We start from the raw sequence: 18,723 nt of genomic DNA on the forward strand, positions 1-18,723 counted from the left end.
TGGGTTCTGCCTCCCGACGCTCTATTAATAGGGAAACCTACTATGCCTTTTGTTGTTGGTTCCGCCTGCCATGCATTACTTCATCGGGGTTTGACTCGGAAGCGGCATGACACAGCCACTGCTTAATGGTCGAGATGACTCCCACCGTGACGTCCACGCTAGTGCTAGGAGAAAGTCTGTCTGCAAGGTTCGGTTCAAAACCACATCGTTCAAGACAAACTCGACTGTCTGTCGCAATCTTCAATTATAGTAACCACCATAGCCTGGCAGCCCCGTGAACGGGCTCTCCATTTGATAACACATGCATGGCTGATGTGATAGATCCCTTATGGTGTCTTCAGCCCCACTTTCACCATTCTATGATGATATTATTGTGAATGTACTACAACCATCAAAGCTTGCCGCATCTAGCCGTCTCCCTATTTGCCGAGACATTCACAGTCGGCAATTGCCAAGGTTCAGACACTAGTGCATCCCCTAATCCTAGTTAAACAGCGAAGCTGTTCCTGTCTGGAGGTATTGCCTCCATCTTCGAAGAACAATCTCCGCTTTGGATACCGCCCACCGTGGTGTTTGATCTCAAATGATGTTACTAACCTCTTTTGCAAGGAAGGCGCACACCGACTTGGTGTCTGTTGCATTCCTATGCAATACTAATAGTGAAGTATTGAAATCCGACGGTTTCCGACCACTTTTCTCCACTGTTCCATCTTCAGGTTTGTGCCGAAAATTGCAGTTATTTTCGGCTGAGAGCTAATTTGGTCCACATTATTGATTCTACCAGTGCTAGTGTGCACATTCTTGCGACGCCACACGAGGGGTGAGCGCTTGAGCGTTGACGGTGAGCATCTCATGTTTGCAATAAGCTGTTATCTGACTAGCGTCACTGATACGCCATACAGCAAATTCTTGATCGTTACTGAATGAAAATGAAGGCACGAAGGCACATACGTGGTCCAGGATGATGGATCCCGTCTGATCACTGCCTGATCCCGTACACGTTTCCTTCCATCGCACAACGACGTAATTGGTTAGACAGCACAAAACCTCTGCGATGACATTATGACTTTTATCCAAGCTGTCTAACACAGATTCTCTTTTGATTAATTCCAATCCACAAATACGTTAGCGCTCAGCTCCCTTTCAGGGTGCGACCGCCTTCCCTTTCAGACAACTCTAATCCAAGTTTCTCGCAGCACATGCTTGACTACCACTAGCCATCTGTATTCTTTTCTATGCTTGAAGAGTTGAACTGACGTGGCAACCTAACATTGGCACTGCTGTGGGACATCTGCACTGTCCTGGTCGTCTGACTTGCTTTATGTTGTCCGAGTCATGGTTTTAAGACGCAACTGTGGTACGCCACCATTCTTCAATTAGTGGACAAGTGCTAACTTCAAAGGCAATACGCTGTTGAAATTCAGATGTCCGTCGGATTGCTGAGCAACTGTTTATGGGGTGATCACACGCCGGTCGGCATCAGTCGAGGTACAGCTGCTTTGGACTAGAATACCCTCGGGGCTGCCGCTGCAAGATAAAAGCTGAGAGGGATATGTGTCTTTCATCGCCATCTTATCCTGCATCCCACTACTCTTGCGGGTGCGAGCACTACGGCCTATCGTAAATAATCACGATGCTTACTCCTATCCTAATCGCTTCTCTCGTTTCATTAATTAATGCTGCATCTATAGTGTCTCGCTCACAGTCCTACTCTCAGCCCGCTGTACTCGGCCCCCAAACTACATTAACCATAGCTAATAAAGTCATCGCTCCTGATGGCTTCGAACGCTCGTGAGTCTATTGCCACGACACTCCTTGAGCTCACTCCTGATCTTCAACAGAGCAACTCTCGTCAATGGCATATTCCCTGGACCCTTGATTGCGGCACAGAAGGTGAGCCTCCGTCGACCTCCTTGTTGTACACAGTGCTGATCTCACAGTAGGGAGATAACTTTTCCATTCAGGTAGTCAACGAGCTCACAGACGAGTCGATGTTCTTGAGCACCAGTGTCGTAAGCAGTGCCAATCACCCGCGCTTTTATTAATTAACCATGTTTACCGCCCGCAGCACTGGCACGGTATCTTCCAGAATGGGACAAATTATGCTGACGGGACGTCCTTCGTCACACAATGTCCCATTGCACAAAACCACTCTTTTGTACACAATTTCTCTTCTCCGAACCAAGCGGGCACCTACTGGTATCATAGCCATTATTCCGTCCAATATGTAAGTGGCTCTTGCATCTTGCGCATGCAGTGGAGGACTGACCTCTGGAATAGTGCGATGGCCTGAGGGGAGCCCTAGTAATTTATGATCCTGATGACCCTTTGGCATACATGTATGATGTCGACGATGGTAAGAGAATAATCTGTTCATCTTAACCCTCTGACCATTATGTGTTATCAGCAAGTACCGTAATTACACTTTCCGATTGGTAGGTTTTAAGTACACTGGTAACCTGCCCCACTAAAGCAATGTCACTAGGTATCACGCTGTGGCCCCCGTCATGCGCCACCTTGTAGACGCCGATGCCAACTCCACACTTATCAACGGACTGGGTCGCTATGCAGGCGGACCCGCGTCTGAGTTGGCTGTGATCAACGTCGAACAGGGAAAGCGATATCGCATGCGGCTGGTTGCAATGTCCTGCGACCCTAATTTCAACTTTACCATCGATGGCCACATCTTCACCGTCATCGAAGCGGATGGACAGCTAACCGAACCACTAGTGGTAGACCAGCTCCAGATTTTTGCGGGTCAACGCTACTCTGTGGTTCTGGTAGCCGATCAGCCGGTGGATAATTACTGGATACGCAGTCTTCCTAATTTGGTGAATCCATCCTTCGAGGGAGGACAGAACTCTGCTATATTGCGCTACCAAGGCGCTCCACAGGTCGACCCGACCACGGCTTATGTGCCACCCCAGGACATATTGGTAGAGACCAACTTGCATGCTCTTATCAATCCCGGTGCTCCTGGCATTCCAGGATATGGGAACGCAGATATCAACCTCCACTTCAAGGTTACCAATGACACCGGATTATTCTATATCAATAATGTCACATTCAGCCCCCCCAGCATTCCTGTTCTACTCCAAATTCTCAGTGGAGCTCAAGATCCGTTCCAGCTGCTCCCAAACGGGAGTGTATACGCTCTAGGACACAACAAAGTAGTGGAGCTGACAATGGAAATACCAGTAGTACCCAATGTTCCAGGTGGACCCGTACGTCTTTTCCTTTCCTTTGATGCTTATGTATCTGATTTATATTGTACCAGCATCCCATACACCTTCATGGGGTAAGTTCACCGCGCCTTCGATGACATGTTGGATCGGTACTGATGATGGTCATTAGCACGCGTTCGATGTTGTACAGAGCGCAGGCAACAGCACCTTCAATTATGTTAACCCAGTTCGCCGCGATGTAGTAAGCGCAGGCAACCCTGGGCAACAAATGGTGATACGATGGACGACCGACAACTATGGCCCGTGGTTCTTGCATTGGTATGTTATTTTTCTTGAGCTGTCAAGAATGGTACTAACTCTGGACCAAAAGCCACATTGATTGGCACCTTGATGCGTATGTCTGTGAACATCCTCGTGAAAGAAATGACTGATTCTTTGTATATAGCGGGTTTGCCGTGGTAATGGCGGAAAGTCCCTTAGACACCGCTGCACATCTAAACCCCGTTCCAAGTAGGTCATACTTGAGGAGACTCTATTTTCATGGCTGAACTGCTTTACAGAGGAATGGGATCAGCTGTGCCCGACCTTTTACTCCTTAACACCCACGCAGTTGGGGGGTGAGGGTCGCCTCTCCTGGGAAGAAGCAGCTAGTATTACCACTCTCCTCTTCCCAGAAACACCTCTCCCCGGGCATAAATAGATAATCGATTTCGTTTATTTGGGGGCAGCTCAGGTTCGCGTTATAGTAACGCATCAAACAGGGGCGACTGTAGTGGCAGACCTGTGCATCACCAACGCATTTTTTTGACTGTGGGAACTTCTTCACTACACCCAAAACATAGCTATTTCCAACATTTCTCACACTGCCCCCAACACATACTATAGAGAAGTATTAGTGTAGGTAATTAATATTTACACATAATAGAGGTCGCCGTAAAACCCTCTTTATTTGTTTTTGTTCTAATACAAGCTCTACATAGAAACCTGTATATATAATACAGGATCAGAAACACATTTGTATCTTCCCCCTTCCATGATGAAATGTCTTAGCATGTCATTTATGTGTTTGAGCTTATATATTTACAAGCGATGACATTCAGTCATCGGGTTTTATGCTGTACAGCTGTATTAGCTCCAAAAGTAAAAACGGCGACCGCTAAGTCACTGTCAGGGAGAGCAATGTAGCCGTCGTAATCTTAAGAAGAAAGGGAGAACGGTTTCGGGAACGCTCGGGCGCTCGCGTGGTTTGCGCTTACGCCGCGTAGATACGCTTAAGGCCACATGGTTTCGCTTACCTCGCTTAAACCTGTTTTTGGAAACTCGCGTGGCTTTGTCACGAGCTTTCGAGCGCCGACTCGATTGCCGCTGCAGCGCACTACTCAACACCCTATTGTAATTGTTTATGGTACATACATACAGTAAATAATAAAAATGAAAATGGAACAACATATGATACAGACAGGGGGACAATGAATATATGTAGTGACAGGAAATGAATGACAAAAGGTTGTGAAAAAATAAATAATAAGGAAACAAAGACAATGTAGACTCAAAAACTGGAGAACAGGGAGACAGAAAATTGGGAATGGGAAACAGGGAGAATGGGAGATGGGAGAATGGGAGAGACTCAAAAACTGGAGAACGGGAGATGGGAGGACAGGAGACGGGAGACGGGAGACGGGAGACGGGAGACGGGAGACGAGAGACGGGAGACGGGAGACGGGAGATGGGAGACGGGAGACGGGAGACGGGAGACAGGAGACAGGAGACGGGAGGATGTAAAAGACAATTGGGAGATGGGTAGGTGTCGGAAAAAAGTTAGGTACCATTGTAATACTGCCGGATTACAAGTTCAGCTCAGCACCTTAAGAGGGCCTTACAAGGCATTTTAATGGGCCATTCTGAGGCACAGCGAGGCAAAACTCAACATAAGGTCATCAAAAGGGCCCTTATAAGTGCCTTTTAATGGGCATTAAAATATTATCTTACCCGTTTAAAAGCCCTTATAAGGACACCCTCCAAATAGAGCATTATAAAATGTCTTGCAAGGCCTTAAAACCCTGGGAACTTTTTTCCGACAGGCAAAGATGGGAAAATAAATACATTCAATGATACTGTTATATATTTTGTAATTTTGTCAGAACCCTGCTCAAAGAATGTAGAACTGACTGATCTTACTATGTACTATGTACTATGTACTTTATGTGGTGGTAGATTGTGTTTTTAGTTTTTTTGAACTGCTCATAAATGTATTTTCAAAATTATTCAAAATGCACAATTTATTAGGATGCAGCCTGAGGCCAGGAAGCCAAAGGAGGGCGTAGCCCTCCTTGGCTTCCTGTGACGAAGGAACAACACTCATTTTCCTCCCCTGAAGGAGCGCGTAGTGCTCCTTCGATTTGTGCCGAAGGCACAACGGGCGTGAGCTTGTTGATATCTAGAATGCCAACCAATCCAAGACCTGAGACAGGTGCGTCAGTGCTGCACAGCATGACGGGGTGGACACAATTGACACAGCCGGCGCCTATTCGTGCTTATATATATGTTAGCACACAAAAAATAAAAAAATCGGTTTTATGTAACTATATATATGGACTTGAACATATGAACCACAGAAACCTTTATAAATAGTATATACCACATACGAGCAGAATAGGATCACAGGTCCAGTCTCTGTGATCCTATTCCTATTAATCCCCCGCAATTTGTTGGTATCGAGCGACAAACAATATAAGGACCAAGAGGTACATTCATGAGTGCTCGAAGTAACGACTCGACATTCTATCTGCAAAGCCTTCTTTCAAGAATGAGCATGAAAAGTGGTTTCGAGAGCGTCGGAAACAGCGTCGTCGGTCTGCTGCTGTTTGTCCGCATGTTGACTTGGAATCCTGGCTTTCTTCGTGATCGTTCGTGAAAATGCGCTCAACGATGTCGAGGTACTTGTTTCTATCATACCCTCAACCTATACCTCCATCCCTTGTCGCGCTGAGACGCGCGCGCTTCTAGTCCTTGCTCACCGTGCTATTAGTTCTACTACCGATGAACGAACAGTTAGCCAGAGCGTAGCGTTACCGTGACTTGACTATATAATAGGGTCTTCATCAAGCCTCTGTAGCAACGTCCTTTTTCTTTTTCTTCGTCCTCCCCGCCCGATCGTCGGAATCCACTTCTGTATGCCGTCGCTTCCGCTTCTCTTCAACTGTAGGGGCTGCTTCTTCTTTGGGAGCGACATATACCTCTGCCCGTTCCGCTCGTCGTTTAAGCGTTGCTTCAGCTTGCTGCAGATAAAATCAGATTTGTTGTAGATCGCACTGCAAAGCACGCACTTTTTGTTTTCTTTGTTGAACTTCCCGGGCTTCTCGCTCATGGACCTTGAGGAAATACTCTCCCGACTCAAGCTGAAGGTCAACCTGGACATAACGTCAGCACTGCTCAACAAACAGCGGCAGAGAAAATTACCTTCCGTGGTTGCTGTGGCGGGGGGAAGGGTGTGTACACTTTCTTTGCTGGTTTCTCCTTTTTGGTGCGTGTTCCGTCATCAGCTGCGAGTTTCTCATTCTTCTTGCTCGTCTTTTCAGAGGTTTTTAGATGTCGTTTCCTGAACTTGGGCAGGAACCGGTCCCAGGACTCTGTTGCCAACTTGGGATCCTTTGCAAGTTCTCTTCTTATCATGAGCTCCTGCGAACGATTCAATAGAGCTGCGGAAGGAACACATGTTGGTGGGCACACCTCACCTTGATGCGGTAGATAGGATGAATGTTTTTCATGCAATCGAGGACTATTCGTCGAACTTCCTTGAGTGACTTGTACGGACCCATGACGCTGACTGTATTTCCTTGTACGAGAACGTAACACTGAGTTAAAAGCTCGATGGCCTGCAAAAAGTTAATGGCATGCAGATAGTCGAAGTTATGGGATACTCACCTTCAGCGTACTCCCATCTGGTCCAATAAGTCGTTGTCTCCGCTTCACAAACCGGTCCTTATTACGAACCAGATTGCCAATTTTGATGATGTCGCATGCCATGTCGTCCTGCAATACCTTCTGAGCCTGAGTGATTGCGACCCCTCTTGCAAGCAGCTTGATGATGTCTCTCGCTTTCAGAATGATGTATGGATCGAATGTTTTGCGTGTCGTTCGGACGGACATGGACCCATGAACCAAGTCCAATGTGCACGCGATGCCCTGGATGCTGAGTCAATGGTGTGGTATGGCGGAAACTGATGCGCTGACTCACATATGGGTCCAGAACCTTAGTCACAGCGCTCCAAACCTCCCTCAGGTAGTTCTCCCTATATTTTGGGAAAAGGGTTGCGAAAGAAGATTCCTCAGTAAATATGCCGCCTTTGTTGTGATCTGGTTGGAAGGGTTCGATTGTCCACTGGAAAAGATTTGAGCATGTGTTGACAGTAAATATAACGGTGCTTACACTGGAGAGGAGATGCAATGAGAAATGATTTTAACTGGTATGAAGATGATACTTACTGGTCGATGTCATCGGTGTCCCATGCTGAAACGCAACCTCACGGTTACCTTCACGGATTGTTAAAATGTAGAAACTTACGTTTCTCTTTGCGATGCTTTTTGTTTTTGTTGATGACCGGTTGCTCGCCTGAAGTAGCTGCCATCGTTGCAAGCAAATTGAAAGTTGTCGCCAAGTTGTCGCAGTAAATTAGTGCTTACCCGTAGACGTGACTGTGTGACAGCGGCAGTGCAGCACGTGGCATCTCTTGTCACATTAATGTGACACAGCGACACTCTGGAGTCTGCGTATCCCATGTTGCGTTGATCAAGTTGCACATCTTCTCATGCGGTGAACCTCAGTCGATGTATACGGATTTTTCTACCATGCAATACCTCCAGAAGGCACGCTCTCACTCGAAGAGCTACATTCCATCATTAGTAATGTGTGGTTAACACGCCATGACGATGAGCTTGAGCAGGAGAGAGCTGCTCGCCACAAGGGCCGACCAAAAAGTACCAAGGAGTTGAAGCTGGAGGAGATCAAGCTCCGTGAATCAGAACAATACCGCACAGGAAATTGATTTGTTCATACTGCCTTGCCTTTGTTGATCATATTGCGCAGATGTGCCTGGTCTTACACATGAAGCTGCCGTTAAGCTATTCCGCAAATGGGATCAAATGGAAGTTGCTTACATCCAGCTCCTACGTTTCATCCGAATCAGCAGTGTAGATGGGAACACCATTCCCTCAAAGAATCAGTTCCTCCGCAAGCCATCGATGAAGCCATGGCCACTGATTGTGATGACACGCTCCTCATTGAACCACCATCACGGTTCGCAAGTACGACGACGACGATGGATGGTCCACTAGACACAAAAATTGAATACCAATGTTGGTGGTATCTACTGTAAAATAATTTTACATGTCTCACAGATCGTACCAGCAAGCTAATCAACGTACACTAACCTCTCGCTAAATTCGTACCCTCCCATCTCGGTTTCTGTAGGGCTGAAAAGTGGACTATTCGGTGTCATCAGCATTCGTGGAATGTCCAACTCCCAGTTCCTTCTCAGCCTTTGGTAAATTGCCTGGAAGCTTGATAACGCGCCCCTTTCCTGTATCAAGTGTAGTACAACCTGATATCCAGCAGTGATTTGCACAGGCGTCGGCCTCTGCACCTCCACGCGGAACCGCACTGACTTCAGTGCCGGCAGAAATCCAGATAGATCCTTCGTATCGTCTGTTCTGCACTTGAGCACACCTGAATGTTCCGCATGCGTGAGGACTACGCGGACGCCCATGTTCACCAGCATTCGACGGCACTCCTCGCGTGATGTGAACCCGTCATGCGTGGACAGAAGCTGGTACGTTACTGGCTTGAACTTGAAAACACTATCAAGCCAACGCCGCCGCGGCGTCGCGGGAAGAGTGAATGAGCTGTCAGAAAACGCAGGTGAGACGGCGGCTGGGGTGTCACTGCCGCCTTTCTTGCGTAGCTTGTTGAGCGGGGGCTCAATGATTTGCACGCGGAGCGCAGGCCGTCTGTCAGCATCGTTGCTCCGCAGAGATGACTTCTTGACGATTCCGGGTCCACTGACACTGAGAGATATATTCTCCTTATCGGCCTCTCCGAACTGGCTTCGTCGTTCGCGCCTTATATCCGCGCCGGATATGATCTCCTGGGGTGACGAATAGCCTCTGGTCTGCACAACGTTGCCTTTCCGATGCTTGTCGAATTCGATATTGACAGGTGTGGGTAGAACTGAGGTGTTTCCAAGATCAAGATGGGGTGTGCCTGCAGTGCGCGCCTCCATAGCATTAAGATGTTCCACAATTTGCCGGAAAAAATGCTGCATTTTATCATCCTTGAGTTCCGGGACTTCAATCGCGGGCAAATTTGTAGAACCAGCCGTGGGTGATAAGGGCGATGTTAGAGATGTGATATATGATGACAAAGGAGAGCGGAGATCAGCCCCTGGACGTGGCGGTGTCGGTGAACACAGAGTTATACGAGGAACGCCTAGTTGTATGCAGTCTCTATCACTGTCATCGCTGTGCAGGGGAAGCGTGCGACCAGCTGCGCTACGTGGAGTCGGAGGAGCTGCGCGAGGGGGAAGAAATGAAGGCGCGCGTGCCAGGTGGGGTGTTTCGGATGTGGTCCCAGTCATGCCCTGAGGGTCATTCCCAATTGATTTCTTCCTACGTGTCTTTCTTTGCACCATCTCCTCTTCCTCGTCGTAATTTTCCAAGTGTTTGTCCCGATAATTGGTGAGCAGTCGGTAAACGCCTTTTTGCCAGTTTGGCTCGGAGCTCTTGAGGCTAGTTTTGATGTCTTCCTCGGATGTATCGTGCCAAAGCGTGCGGAGGTTCGAGAGAATATCTTGGTCAATGTCTTCAAGGTCAGAGAGAGGTCTTGCTATATCATTAAGCCTCGGCGTGCTCGCGTCGACAGACTTTGGCTTTTGGGAAAGGTAGAATGGGTGAGTGAGAATTTCAGGGATCGTGATACGTTTCACAACGTCCTTCTGCAGCATCTTTGTGATAAGATCCTTGGCCAAGAGATCGATCCCGGCTGGCATATCAAACTTTCCCGACTTGACTTTATCTAGCAGTGTTGGTAGGTCCTCATCATCGAACGGAAGGCGTCCCACAAGCAAGGCAAATAGAATCACGCCACAAGACCAGATATCAGAAGCGCGTCCATTGTACTCCTTCCCCATGATGACTTCCGGGGCCGCATAATGAGGGCTTCCACATGCCGTCTGAAGTAAACCATTTTTGGACCTAGCCTGCCAACCAGCCATACCAAAGTCTGCGACCTTGATGTTCTTGTTTTGGTCCATGAGAAGGTTCTCAGGCTTGAGATCTCTATGCGCAATGTTGAGTCGATGACAATAGTCGATTGCGGAGATGATTTGCTGGAAGTAGCCCAATGCTTCGAAGGTGGATAGCCGCCCCTTGTTGCACAGATAATCGAAGAGCTCGCCACCCTCTACGTACTCAAGAATAAGATAGAGCTCGCTGGAGGTCTCCCACACGTCATAGAGGCGCATTATGTTTGGATGGTCGATGAGCTTCATGATCACGATTTCACGTTCAATGCTGAGAAGCATATGCTCCGCGGAGTCGACAAGTTTGGTGATAGAGTTCACGAGGATGTTTTTAGACACAATCTTTACTGCGGCATATTGTCCTGTTTTTGAATGTCGTGCGATCCTTACGCGGCCTAGTTGGGATCAGTGAAAGCGCATGGTTTGCCAGCAACTCAGATAGATACCTGAGCTTCCCTTGCCAATAGTCCTTCCGATCTTCCATAGTCCAATCATCTTTGGATCGTCCCCGCTACGATTCCGCCGCGGAAGCCTTGGATAGTCTTCGTTGTCCATAGTGGTTAGTAAGAAAGACTGGGCTGACAGATTTTCGGGCAAAGAGTAGCCAAATAGAAACAAATAACACGCTCATTAGTTCGAGTCACGCGTTTTGACTTTCTTGCCGCCAACCTTCAAGCTTCATCCCCTGACACTACAAGGACTTGCAAAGTACTATTACAACCAAGAACAACATATCTGTTTTATTGATTTCCTAAGATAATGATGCAGCCTACGCCTGCACCGACATCGCCTTCAGGCTCACCAGGACCGATTCACGATGAAGAAACTATAGCCTATCCACTTCCTCCGCAAAACAATGGCAGTGCTCCCTTTTCAGTACTAGCTGGGCTATTTGAGAAGTTATCAACAGAAAGAAAGCCCGAACGAAGACGGCGACTTTTGGATGTCTGGTTCAACGTATGTTTTGTCTACGAACAAAACCAGTATTGACACGTCTGTGGCGCCAGCATTGGAGAGAAGAAATCGGGCATGATCTTTACCCCGTTCTCCGCCTGATCCTCCCACAGGCACGTTTGCTGTCACTTTAAAAATTATTTGGGTAAGCTGAACGTGTGAGCAGAAAGATCGTGAGCGTGCTGTGTATGGCCTGAAGGAGAAGAACCTCGCCAAGACCTACATCAAACTGATCCCACTCGGCATAAGAGATCCAGATGCGATCCGCTTGCTCAACTGGAAGAAGCCCACCGAAAAAGATGTTTGTATCTTGTATTACGTTTGTTGAGCACGTTTGTTGAACTTTCCCTAGAAAAGCTCTGGTGACTTCCCCACAGTTTTGTACGAGGTCGTGAGCAAGAGATCCTCCGTCGTCGAGGGAAGCCTGACAGTCTATGATTTGAATGAAATTCTGGATGACTTGTCCAAGAACATCGGCAAGCAGTACGCATGATGATTTTCGATAGGCTCTTTGGCTAACAATAGTACACAGTGACATTCAGTCTAGAATCCTGCAGCGTATTTACAATCGTGCTACTGCTGAGGAACAGCGGTGGATTGTGCGTATAATTTTGAAAGGCATGTTTTCTTCCGTCATGGCTTCAATCATGTGTCAACTTTTCAAGACATGGTCATTTCTGTGAAGGAAACCACCGTCTTTGGCGTGTTCCATCCGGATGCGCAAGATCTGTTCAACATCTGTTCGGACCTCAAGAAGGTTGCTTGGGAGCTATGGGATCCTTCAAGGAGGTTGAATGCTGAGGTATAAATTTTCCTATTCATTGAGGATTTAAGAGCTGATATGACATAGGATAAATCCATCCAATTGTTCCGTGCATTTGCGCCGATGCTGTGCAAAAGACCGGCCCATAAGATTGAGGACTCTGTGAAGGAAATGCAAGGACATAAATTTATTATCGAAGAGAAACTCGATGGCGAGCGCATGCAGCTGCACAAGCGCGGAAATGAATACTTCTACTGTTCGAGGTGGGATTTTTCGCGTGTACCAATGACCTGAATTGACCTTTGATTTAGGAAAGGAAAAGATTATACTTACTTGTACGGACAGCATGTCGGGCAGGGCAGTTTAACGCCTTTTATTGACTCTGCGTTCGATGAGCGGATCGACGAGTTGAGTTTATCTCGACGTTTCATTCGTTTGTAATTGAAGTTATGTTGCAGTATCATTCTCGATGGAGAAATGCTAGTCTGGGACCCTGTTTCTGAACGTAACTTGCCATTTGGTACCTTGAAGACAGCTGCACTTGGTCGGTGTCTCCAGTTAGTCATCTGTCTAAGTGCTTATGATACCCCTCAGATAAATCAAAGAAGGAACACAATCCTAGACCATGCTGTATGTGTGCACTATTCTAGATTTTGCAGCAACCCTTACTTCAATCTAGTTAAGGTTTTTGACCTCCTCTATCTCAATGGCATGTCCCTCCACCAGAAGTCACTCAAGTTCCGCAAGCGCAACTTGCGCGCATGCATCAAAGAGGTTCCGGGCCGCATTGAATTCACCGCGGAGTTCGAAGGCAAGACCGCCAAAGATGTTCGGCAGAAGATGGACGAAGTGATGGCGTCAAGAGGGGAAGGCCTTGTGATCAAACACCCTGACTCCGAGTACATCTTAAACGGCAGAAACAAGGATTGGATCAAGGTTAAGCCAGAATATATGGTAAATAGATCGAGGCGCCCCCTTACATTTACGCTCACAGTACTTTCAGGACAATATGGGCGAGACCGTGGACGTGTTAGTAGTCGGTGAGTCCGTAGATCTACTGTCTTCACTCAGCATACAACCGCAATGTAGCTGGCAATTACGGCACTAGAAAACGTTCAGGAGGTGTCTCGACACTCATCTGCGCAGTCCTCGACGATCGGCGCCCGGAGGGTGACGAAGAGCCGAAGTAAGTCTTGCAATAGATTCAGCATCTTGTGTATACACATTCATGGATACTAGGTACAGCACCTTTGTCCGAGTGGGCACAGGTTTATCATTTGCAGACTACATCTGGCTCAGACAAAAGCCTTGGAAAGTATGGGATCCAAAACATCCCCCAGAATTTCTACAAACTGCAAAAAAGACATACGAAGACAAAGGCGATTTGTATCTGGAACCAGAGGAGTATGACCCATACTTTATCTGCTGGCACAGACTGACGATATGATTGTCAGTTCGTTCATACTGAAGGTCAAGGCAGCTGAGATCACGACTTCAGGTATCGCGCAATCATTTTGAACGCGTTGTCTCGCTGATGTGCCATGTGAAATAGACCAATATCATTTGGGCGTTACTATGAGGTTTCCTCGAGCTTTGTCAATTCGCGACGACCTGTACATTGCAGATTGCATGACTGCATCAGGTGCGTGCCTTTGTATTCCATCAGTACAAAACCTAACCTGTTTTAGCTGTTCTGGAGAGTATGCGCTCCGAGCGTAAAAGAAAGATGGAGAGTGATGCCGGGTAACTGATCGTTGGTTTTCTCATCAATACCTATGTTAATCTTTAATAGCATGTCCAAGAAGAAGCGAAAGACAACGGCAAAGAAGGTATGTATGTTTAGGGTTTTTCGTGCTATCGTTGTCTGAGCATCTCTCAGGCAACTGTCCTACCACAATACCAAGGACCTAATCTACGTGCAGTCGAGATTGAGTCAGATCTATTTGAGGATATGAAATTCAGTGAGTCCTACTTACTGCCTGGTGTTCGATCAACGGTGACTTTGATTGTAAGTGGTGTCGTCAGACCCAAAATCACGAACAGGCAATCAAGACCGTCAGGAACTGATGAAATTGTAAGACAGGGTCATATCTGAAAAAAAATATCTAGATCTGAGTTCCCCACAGGATCCATGCCAATGGGGGTAGCTGCGTGCAAGTTGTTACATCCAAACAGCCTGTTATAGTCATTTATGGAGGGACGGCTACGCGTGAGTATCTATGCACTGATATTTCAACTACTCCGAGGGACTAATCACAATCTCGCAGCTTACGACATTAAGCTGTTGATTGACAAGGACAGTGTTGACATCATCAGGCCTCAGTGGGTCACGGATTGTATACACCGGGGAGAGCTCGTTCCTCTTAGAAAGATGTAGGTGTTGCAGTACTTGTTTCTGCAAAGGATCACACTTGTTTTAGGTACTTCTTCCACGCCACTTTAGCACGTCAAGAATCCGACGATTATCATCAGCTGGACACTGACGAGGACCAAGAAATGACTGATGGAACTGTAGAGGAAGACGCGAGCCTGAACATATCAATCACCCCAGAAGGCTTTAAGCCGAAACTTGAAGAAACTGAGGACACTGATCCTGAACTTGCGGACTGGTTTCAAGTCGACGCCAAGCCTGCCGTTTCAGAAGACAGTGAAACGGAGGATGAATCTGATGCGGATTCAAACAACGATGATGTCAAAGAGGAAGATGATGATGAGTGGTTCCAAGTGCCCTACAGTCCCGCTGTTAAGCCCCTTGATGACAACGTGCGTGATTTTATTGTATGGCATAACCATCATTCACTAGTTATCCCGACAGTCGAACACCACACTTCATTCACAGTCACAGGTAAGGGTTTCTTCATTCATGCGGCGTCCTGTTACAATGACATCAGGACATGGCAATGGGGGAAGACGACCAAGCGAGGGAATACGATGCAACAGCAATATTCAGGCATCTGTAGGTCTCGTGTCTTCCAGGTTATCGGCTCTCACTGTCGGTGGTAGTTGCTTTTACCTTGACACGCCAGGCAATGCGCGGAGAAACGGCATGCCGGTGAAAACCAAGTATGAACGGGAGATCTCCACTACGTGAGCTTTCTCTTCAGGTGCCAAGTATCGTTTTCCTGATATCAAACCTCGATACTCTAAGCTTCGACCAGGTTTCAAGAAGCATCCAGGAGAATGGCGGAAAGATAGTGGCACTCGACGATCCAAAACTCACGCATGTTGTCTTGGACAAGCGAGACGACTCACGACGATTGACGCTCATACAGCGTACCTCGAGGTAAGTGCTCATATACAATCTTATCATACACAACTGAGGCAAATCTTAGACCTAAACGACGCCGATTGGTGATATCCGATTACGTGACAGCTTGTTTAGAAGAAGATTCGTTACTTGATGAGGAAGGTGAGAAGTCTTAGTTGCTATCGGTCTTCAGGAACGTTCTATGCTGAAATTGTCACTCTTAGATTTTGCTCCATAGTACTTATCATTGCTTCATTGCTTCCTTGATTGTACAATTCTTATTCAATGTGTTTCCTCAAAAATATTTTTGGGGTTGCCTTTTTACATTGAGTTAGGGGCTGAGTGATCAGGAGAGCCTTCCTGGGGAAAAAATGATATAATTTTCAAAAAAGTTGATATTCAGTCAGATAATTCCAGAAAGTCTGGGAATCTGAATTTCTGGCAGTCTGTCTGGATCTGTCTGTGCACAACAAGGTGCTACATTTCTGCTCATATAATGTATTACTATTAGTATCATACTCCTTTGCATACAAATTATAGTGACTTGTGAGCTGGACAGATCCAGCTAGGCATTGGCATGGGTAAACCTGTGGGTGCCAGGAGCTCGACCTGCACCTGTACCCATATACCTGAGGATACCAGCAGGTATGGGTACCATGACAGGTCAGATGGGTCTAGACAGGTACAGTACACGCAATGGGTATACCCCAGGTATGCAAGCCAAATGACAGTAACATACAGACTCAAGCATACTAGTACAAATTGTTAGCTATACTAGAACAATACTATCCCATCCATCCTCAAGTTCTTGTTCCTCACCCTCGATGTCAGGCAAATGAGTGACTGGTAATACATTGTTGTCCTTCACAAGCCCGAGTAGGCTCCAACAGCCAAGACAGAGCAATGCATGTGTGGTTTCAGTGGAAAGTTGTGAGTGGATGTGTGACAAAAGCAGGTGTCCGCGAGAGAAAACATGTTCAACATTGACCAATGTAGCTGCAAAAACAATCAATGAGTGGTAAATGAAAATACAAATATATGTACCAGGGATGGTAAGGTAGCCAAGTGCCATATGTGAAAGGTGAGGGTAAGTAGCATGTTGTTGCAGCCACCACTTGAGAGCATTGTCAACATCCTCGATAGGCACACTAAGGTAGGCATTGAGTTCATCATTGAGGAGGTGCTTTGGCTTGGCTAGCGCAGGCAAATGGTCAAAAATATTGGCATTAAGATCTTTGTCTTGTATTGATACAAATCAACAGCAAGAAAAAGTAACAAAAAATAACAAGGTGTACCTACTAGGCTTTTTGAGTGACAGTGGCCTCCTCCCTCGGTGCTGAGCATGAATGTGATGTGTATGAGCATTTGTACTCAGTGCAAACAATATTGCAAGCAGTGGTCACCCACTCATTCTCCCATCCCGCCACCTTGAAGTATTCAAGTTTGTGTCGAGGGTGTAGAACTAGCAGATGTTGAATGCCAGAATAAATACAAAGAAAAGTGAATAATACTTACCCATCGTGATTCGATAGGTTTCCAACTTGTCAGTGAGGGAATAGTACCTGTTGAGAGTCTGTTTGGCAAGTTTGAGAGCAGCACAAATAGAGGGATTTAGAGTTTGGTGATTGATGATTCCAGCAGTGAAAATGGAATCAATGTGGTCCATTGCTGGAATAACCATGGCAAGAGTTGGTGATCCACATGAAAAGTATAGTGTTGCATGTTTAAGAATCTAGAATAACAATAACGACTTGTGTCAGTAGGTGACAAAGACAATGTGACATGTGACTCACCTTCAGAACATTGTGCAGCTGTGTGACAAGTCCCTACTCATTCTCTTTCAACTCAAAAGGTCCCAAACCCAATCTTTGCTTGTCCGTCATTGTGTCAATGGCTTTCTGATACTGGAGTGCAAACTTCAGCTTCAATATCCAGCATATTGAATGTGGAATTCCAGTGAGTAGAGATGTCACGAGTCATGATTCTCATGGTAAGTTTCAGTTCAGGTAAGATTGACTTCCATTCAGGCAGCAACAGCATTGACAAATGCATAATTTTGTAGGACAGCTTGCACAGCTGTTGTGATGCATGAGTACATGGTGTGTCATTTTTTGTTGTTGTTGAGAGCTTACCTTTACTAGAACAAATTTTATAGGGCATATATCATCCTGAAGCATGTCATGCTTCTCATCCAATAGCTCCCTAACTTTGTCAACCCAGCCATCAAAATTATCAGTATCATCTGCATTGGGATCACCAGCACCATTTTCCACAATGGTGTCTGCATCCTTGGCCTCAAGTCCTTGTGCAATCTCTTGCAGCTCTTCCTCCACATTCTCAACAAATGCGAGAGCCTTGTTTTTAGGTACATTGAATTGTTTTAATAGACTTTTTGCAACCAGATTGACAATATGCAGAAAACACTGAGTTCATGTGGTATCTCCTCCAAAGTGGGCTACATTTCCAGCAAGTGTTGTCATCATTGTGTTGTTGCTCGATGTGTTATCAGCAGTGATACCAAGTATCTTTGCAGGTATGAGTTTCAAACATATTTAAATGTGAAACTTTGCACTTACCTTGTCTGAAATTCCAAAGTCTTCTAATATCTTTGCAAAGGCTTCTGCAAGATGCATGCCTGAGAGTGACTGGTATGTAGTGTTATGGATGTGCACCATGTCATTGATGGTATACTCACCTTTGAAACCTCAATAATGTTGAGTAGTATTGCAAGTGGCTCACTATTGTGTTTGAAGTGAACTGACATGGCTATAAATGCTTTATGATTCGGTAAAGTCTACACATCCATGGCAAAATGTGCAATGCATTTTCTGATGTTTACAAATACAAGCTTCACATTGTGGGAGACTGTTGATGGTGATGGAATATAATATTCCGGCCATCCAGTCTTCATCAGTAACACAAAGCCTCGATTATGGACTGTTGCAAATGGACGCAAGCTCTCTGCAACCCATCACATAAACTCAGCCCTTGATCTGTTGTAAGTTTACTATTACGAGATGCATGTTAGTCCACTCACCTTGCCTCTGTCTTGGTATGTTGTTTGTGTGAGTAAGTGATCTTCCCCTTCCCCTTCCTTTCAAATGATGTCATGATTGAGGCATTCTTAAGAATATTGTCGATAATGGATTCACATGCTGATGGTGCTGTTTTTACTTCTTGTGCAGCTTCATATGCTATGTCACCCCAACAGGATCTAACATGCTTTACCATGTTGCTGGTTGACTTTGCATCTCCCTTGTCGAGATAGCAACGGACATG

The 18,723-nt window shown here is 46.3% G+C and overlaps 5 protein-coding genes across 5 annotated transcripts; 3 read left to right on the forward strand and 2 right to left on the reverse strand.

Annotated features, from left to right (window-relative positions):
* Positions 1-1,633: 1,633 nt before the first annotated feature.
* On the forward strand, positions 1,634-4,211 carry F5147DRAFT_796774 (laccase; the record flags this gene model as incomplete). The annotated part of the gene is made up of 12 exons (XM_041443176.1): positions 1,634-1,791; positions 1,842-1,893; positions 1,944-2,012; positions 2,069-2,227; positions 2,281-2,356; positions 2,408-2,435; positions 2,486-3,224; positions 3,278-3,298; positions 3,355-3,503; positions 3,556-3,579; positions 3,631-3,695; positions 3,746-4,211. 12 exons carry the CDS (start codon positions 1,634-1,636, stop codon positions 3,883-3,885), a joined length of 1,680 nt encoding a protein of 559 aa, XP_041294271.1. The 3' UTR covers positions 3,886-4,211.
* Positions 4,212-4,466: 255 nt separating this feature from the next.
* Positions 4,467-5,151, forward strand: F5147DRAFT_651853 (uncharacterized protein; the record flags this gene model as incomplete). The annotated part of the gene is made up of 3 exons (XM_041433559.1): positions 4,467-4,577; positions 4,733-4,985; positions 5,042-5,151. The coding sequence occupies 3 exons, from the start codon at positions 4,467-4,469 to the stop codon at positions 5,149-5,151; spliced, it is 474 nt and encodes a 157-aa protein (XP_041294272.1).
* A 643-nt stretch (positions 5,152-5,794) lies between these two features.
* Positions 5,795-7,863, reverse strand: F5147DRAFT_132358 (uncharacterized protein). Its single transcript, XM_041428198.1, has 8 exons — positions 7,750-7,863; positions 7,671-7,695; positions 7,423-7,477; positions 7,110-7,370; positions 6,920-7,060; positions 6,645-6,863; positions 6,512-6,595; positions 5,795-6,463 (listed from the first exon to the last, which is right to left on the reverse strand). The coding sequence occupies exons 1-8, from the start codon at positions 7,811-7,813 to the stop codon at positions 6,287-6,289; spliced, it is 1,026 nt and encodes a 341-aa protein (XP_041294273.1). The 5' UTR covers positions 7,814-7,863; the 3' UTR covers positions 5,795-6,286.
* Positions 7,864-8,596: 733 nt separating this feature from the next.
* Positions 8,597-11,109, reverse strand: F5147DRAFT_836268 (Pkinase-domain-containing protein; the record flags this gene model as incomplete). Its single annotated transcript, XM_041443994.1, has 2 exons — positions 10,927-11,109; positions 8,597-10,875 (listed from the first exon to the last, which is right to left on the reverse strand). The coding sequence occupies exons 1-2, from the start codon at positions 11,033-11,035 to the stop codon at positions 8,597-8,599; spliced, it is 2,388 nt and encodes a 795-aa protein (XP_041294274.1). The 5' UTR covers positions 11,036-11,109.
* A 40-nt stretch (positions 11,110-11,149) lies between these two features.
* Positions 11,150-15,971, forward strand: F5147DRAFT_689653 (ATP dependent DNA ligase domain-containing protein). Its single transcript, XM_041436982.1, has 29 exons — positions 11,150-11,437; positions 11,488-11,547; positions 11,601-11,735; positions 11,787-11,917; positions 11,967-12,052; positions 12,100-12,236; positions 12,285-12,460; positions 12,509-12,604; positions 12,656-12,741; positions 12,792-12,827; positions 12,877-13,151; positions 13,201-13,237; positions 13,287-13,383; positions 13,437-13,601; positions 13,652-13,695; positions 13,750-13,839; positions 13,886-13,940; positions 13,990-14,026; positions 14,077-14,158; positions 14,211-14,271; positions 14,324-14,406; positions 14,465-14,570; positions 14,618-14,960; positions 15,013-15,042; positions 15,089-15,153; positions 15,201-15,284; positions 15,346-15,480; positions 15,530-15,606; positions 15,669-15,971. The coding sequence occupies exons 1-29, from the start codon at positions 11,240-11,242 to the stop codon at positions 15,680-15,682; spliced, it is 3,021 nt and encodes a 1,006-aa protein (XP_041294275.1). The 5' UTR covers positions 11,150-11,239; the 3' UTR covers positions 15,683-15,971.
* The last annotated feature ends 2,752 nt before the right edge of the window (positions 15,972-18,723 follow it).

This window comes from Suillus discolor (assembly GCF_016758755.1).
Source record: "Suillus discolor strain FC423 chromosome Unknown F5147scaffold_20, whole genome shotgun sequence".
In the NCBI taxonomy this organism is placed as follows: Eukaryota; Fungi; Basidiomycota; class Agaricomycetes; order Boletales; family Suillaceae; genus Suillus; species Suillus discolor.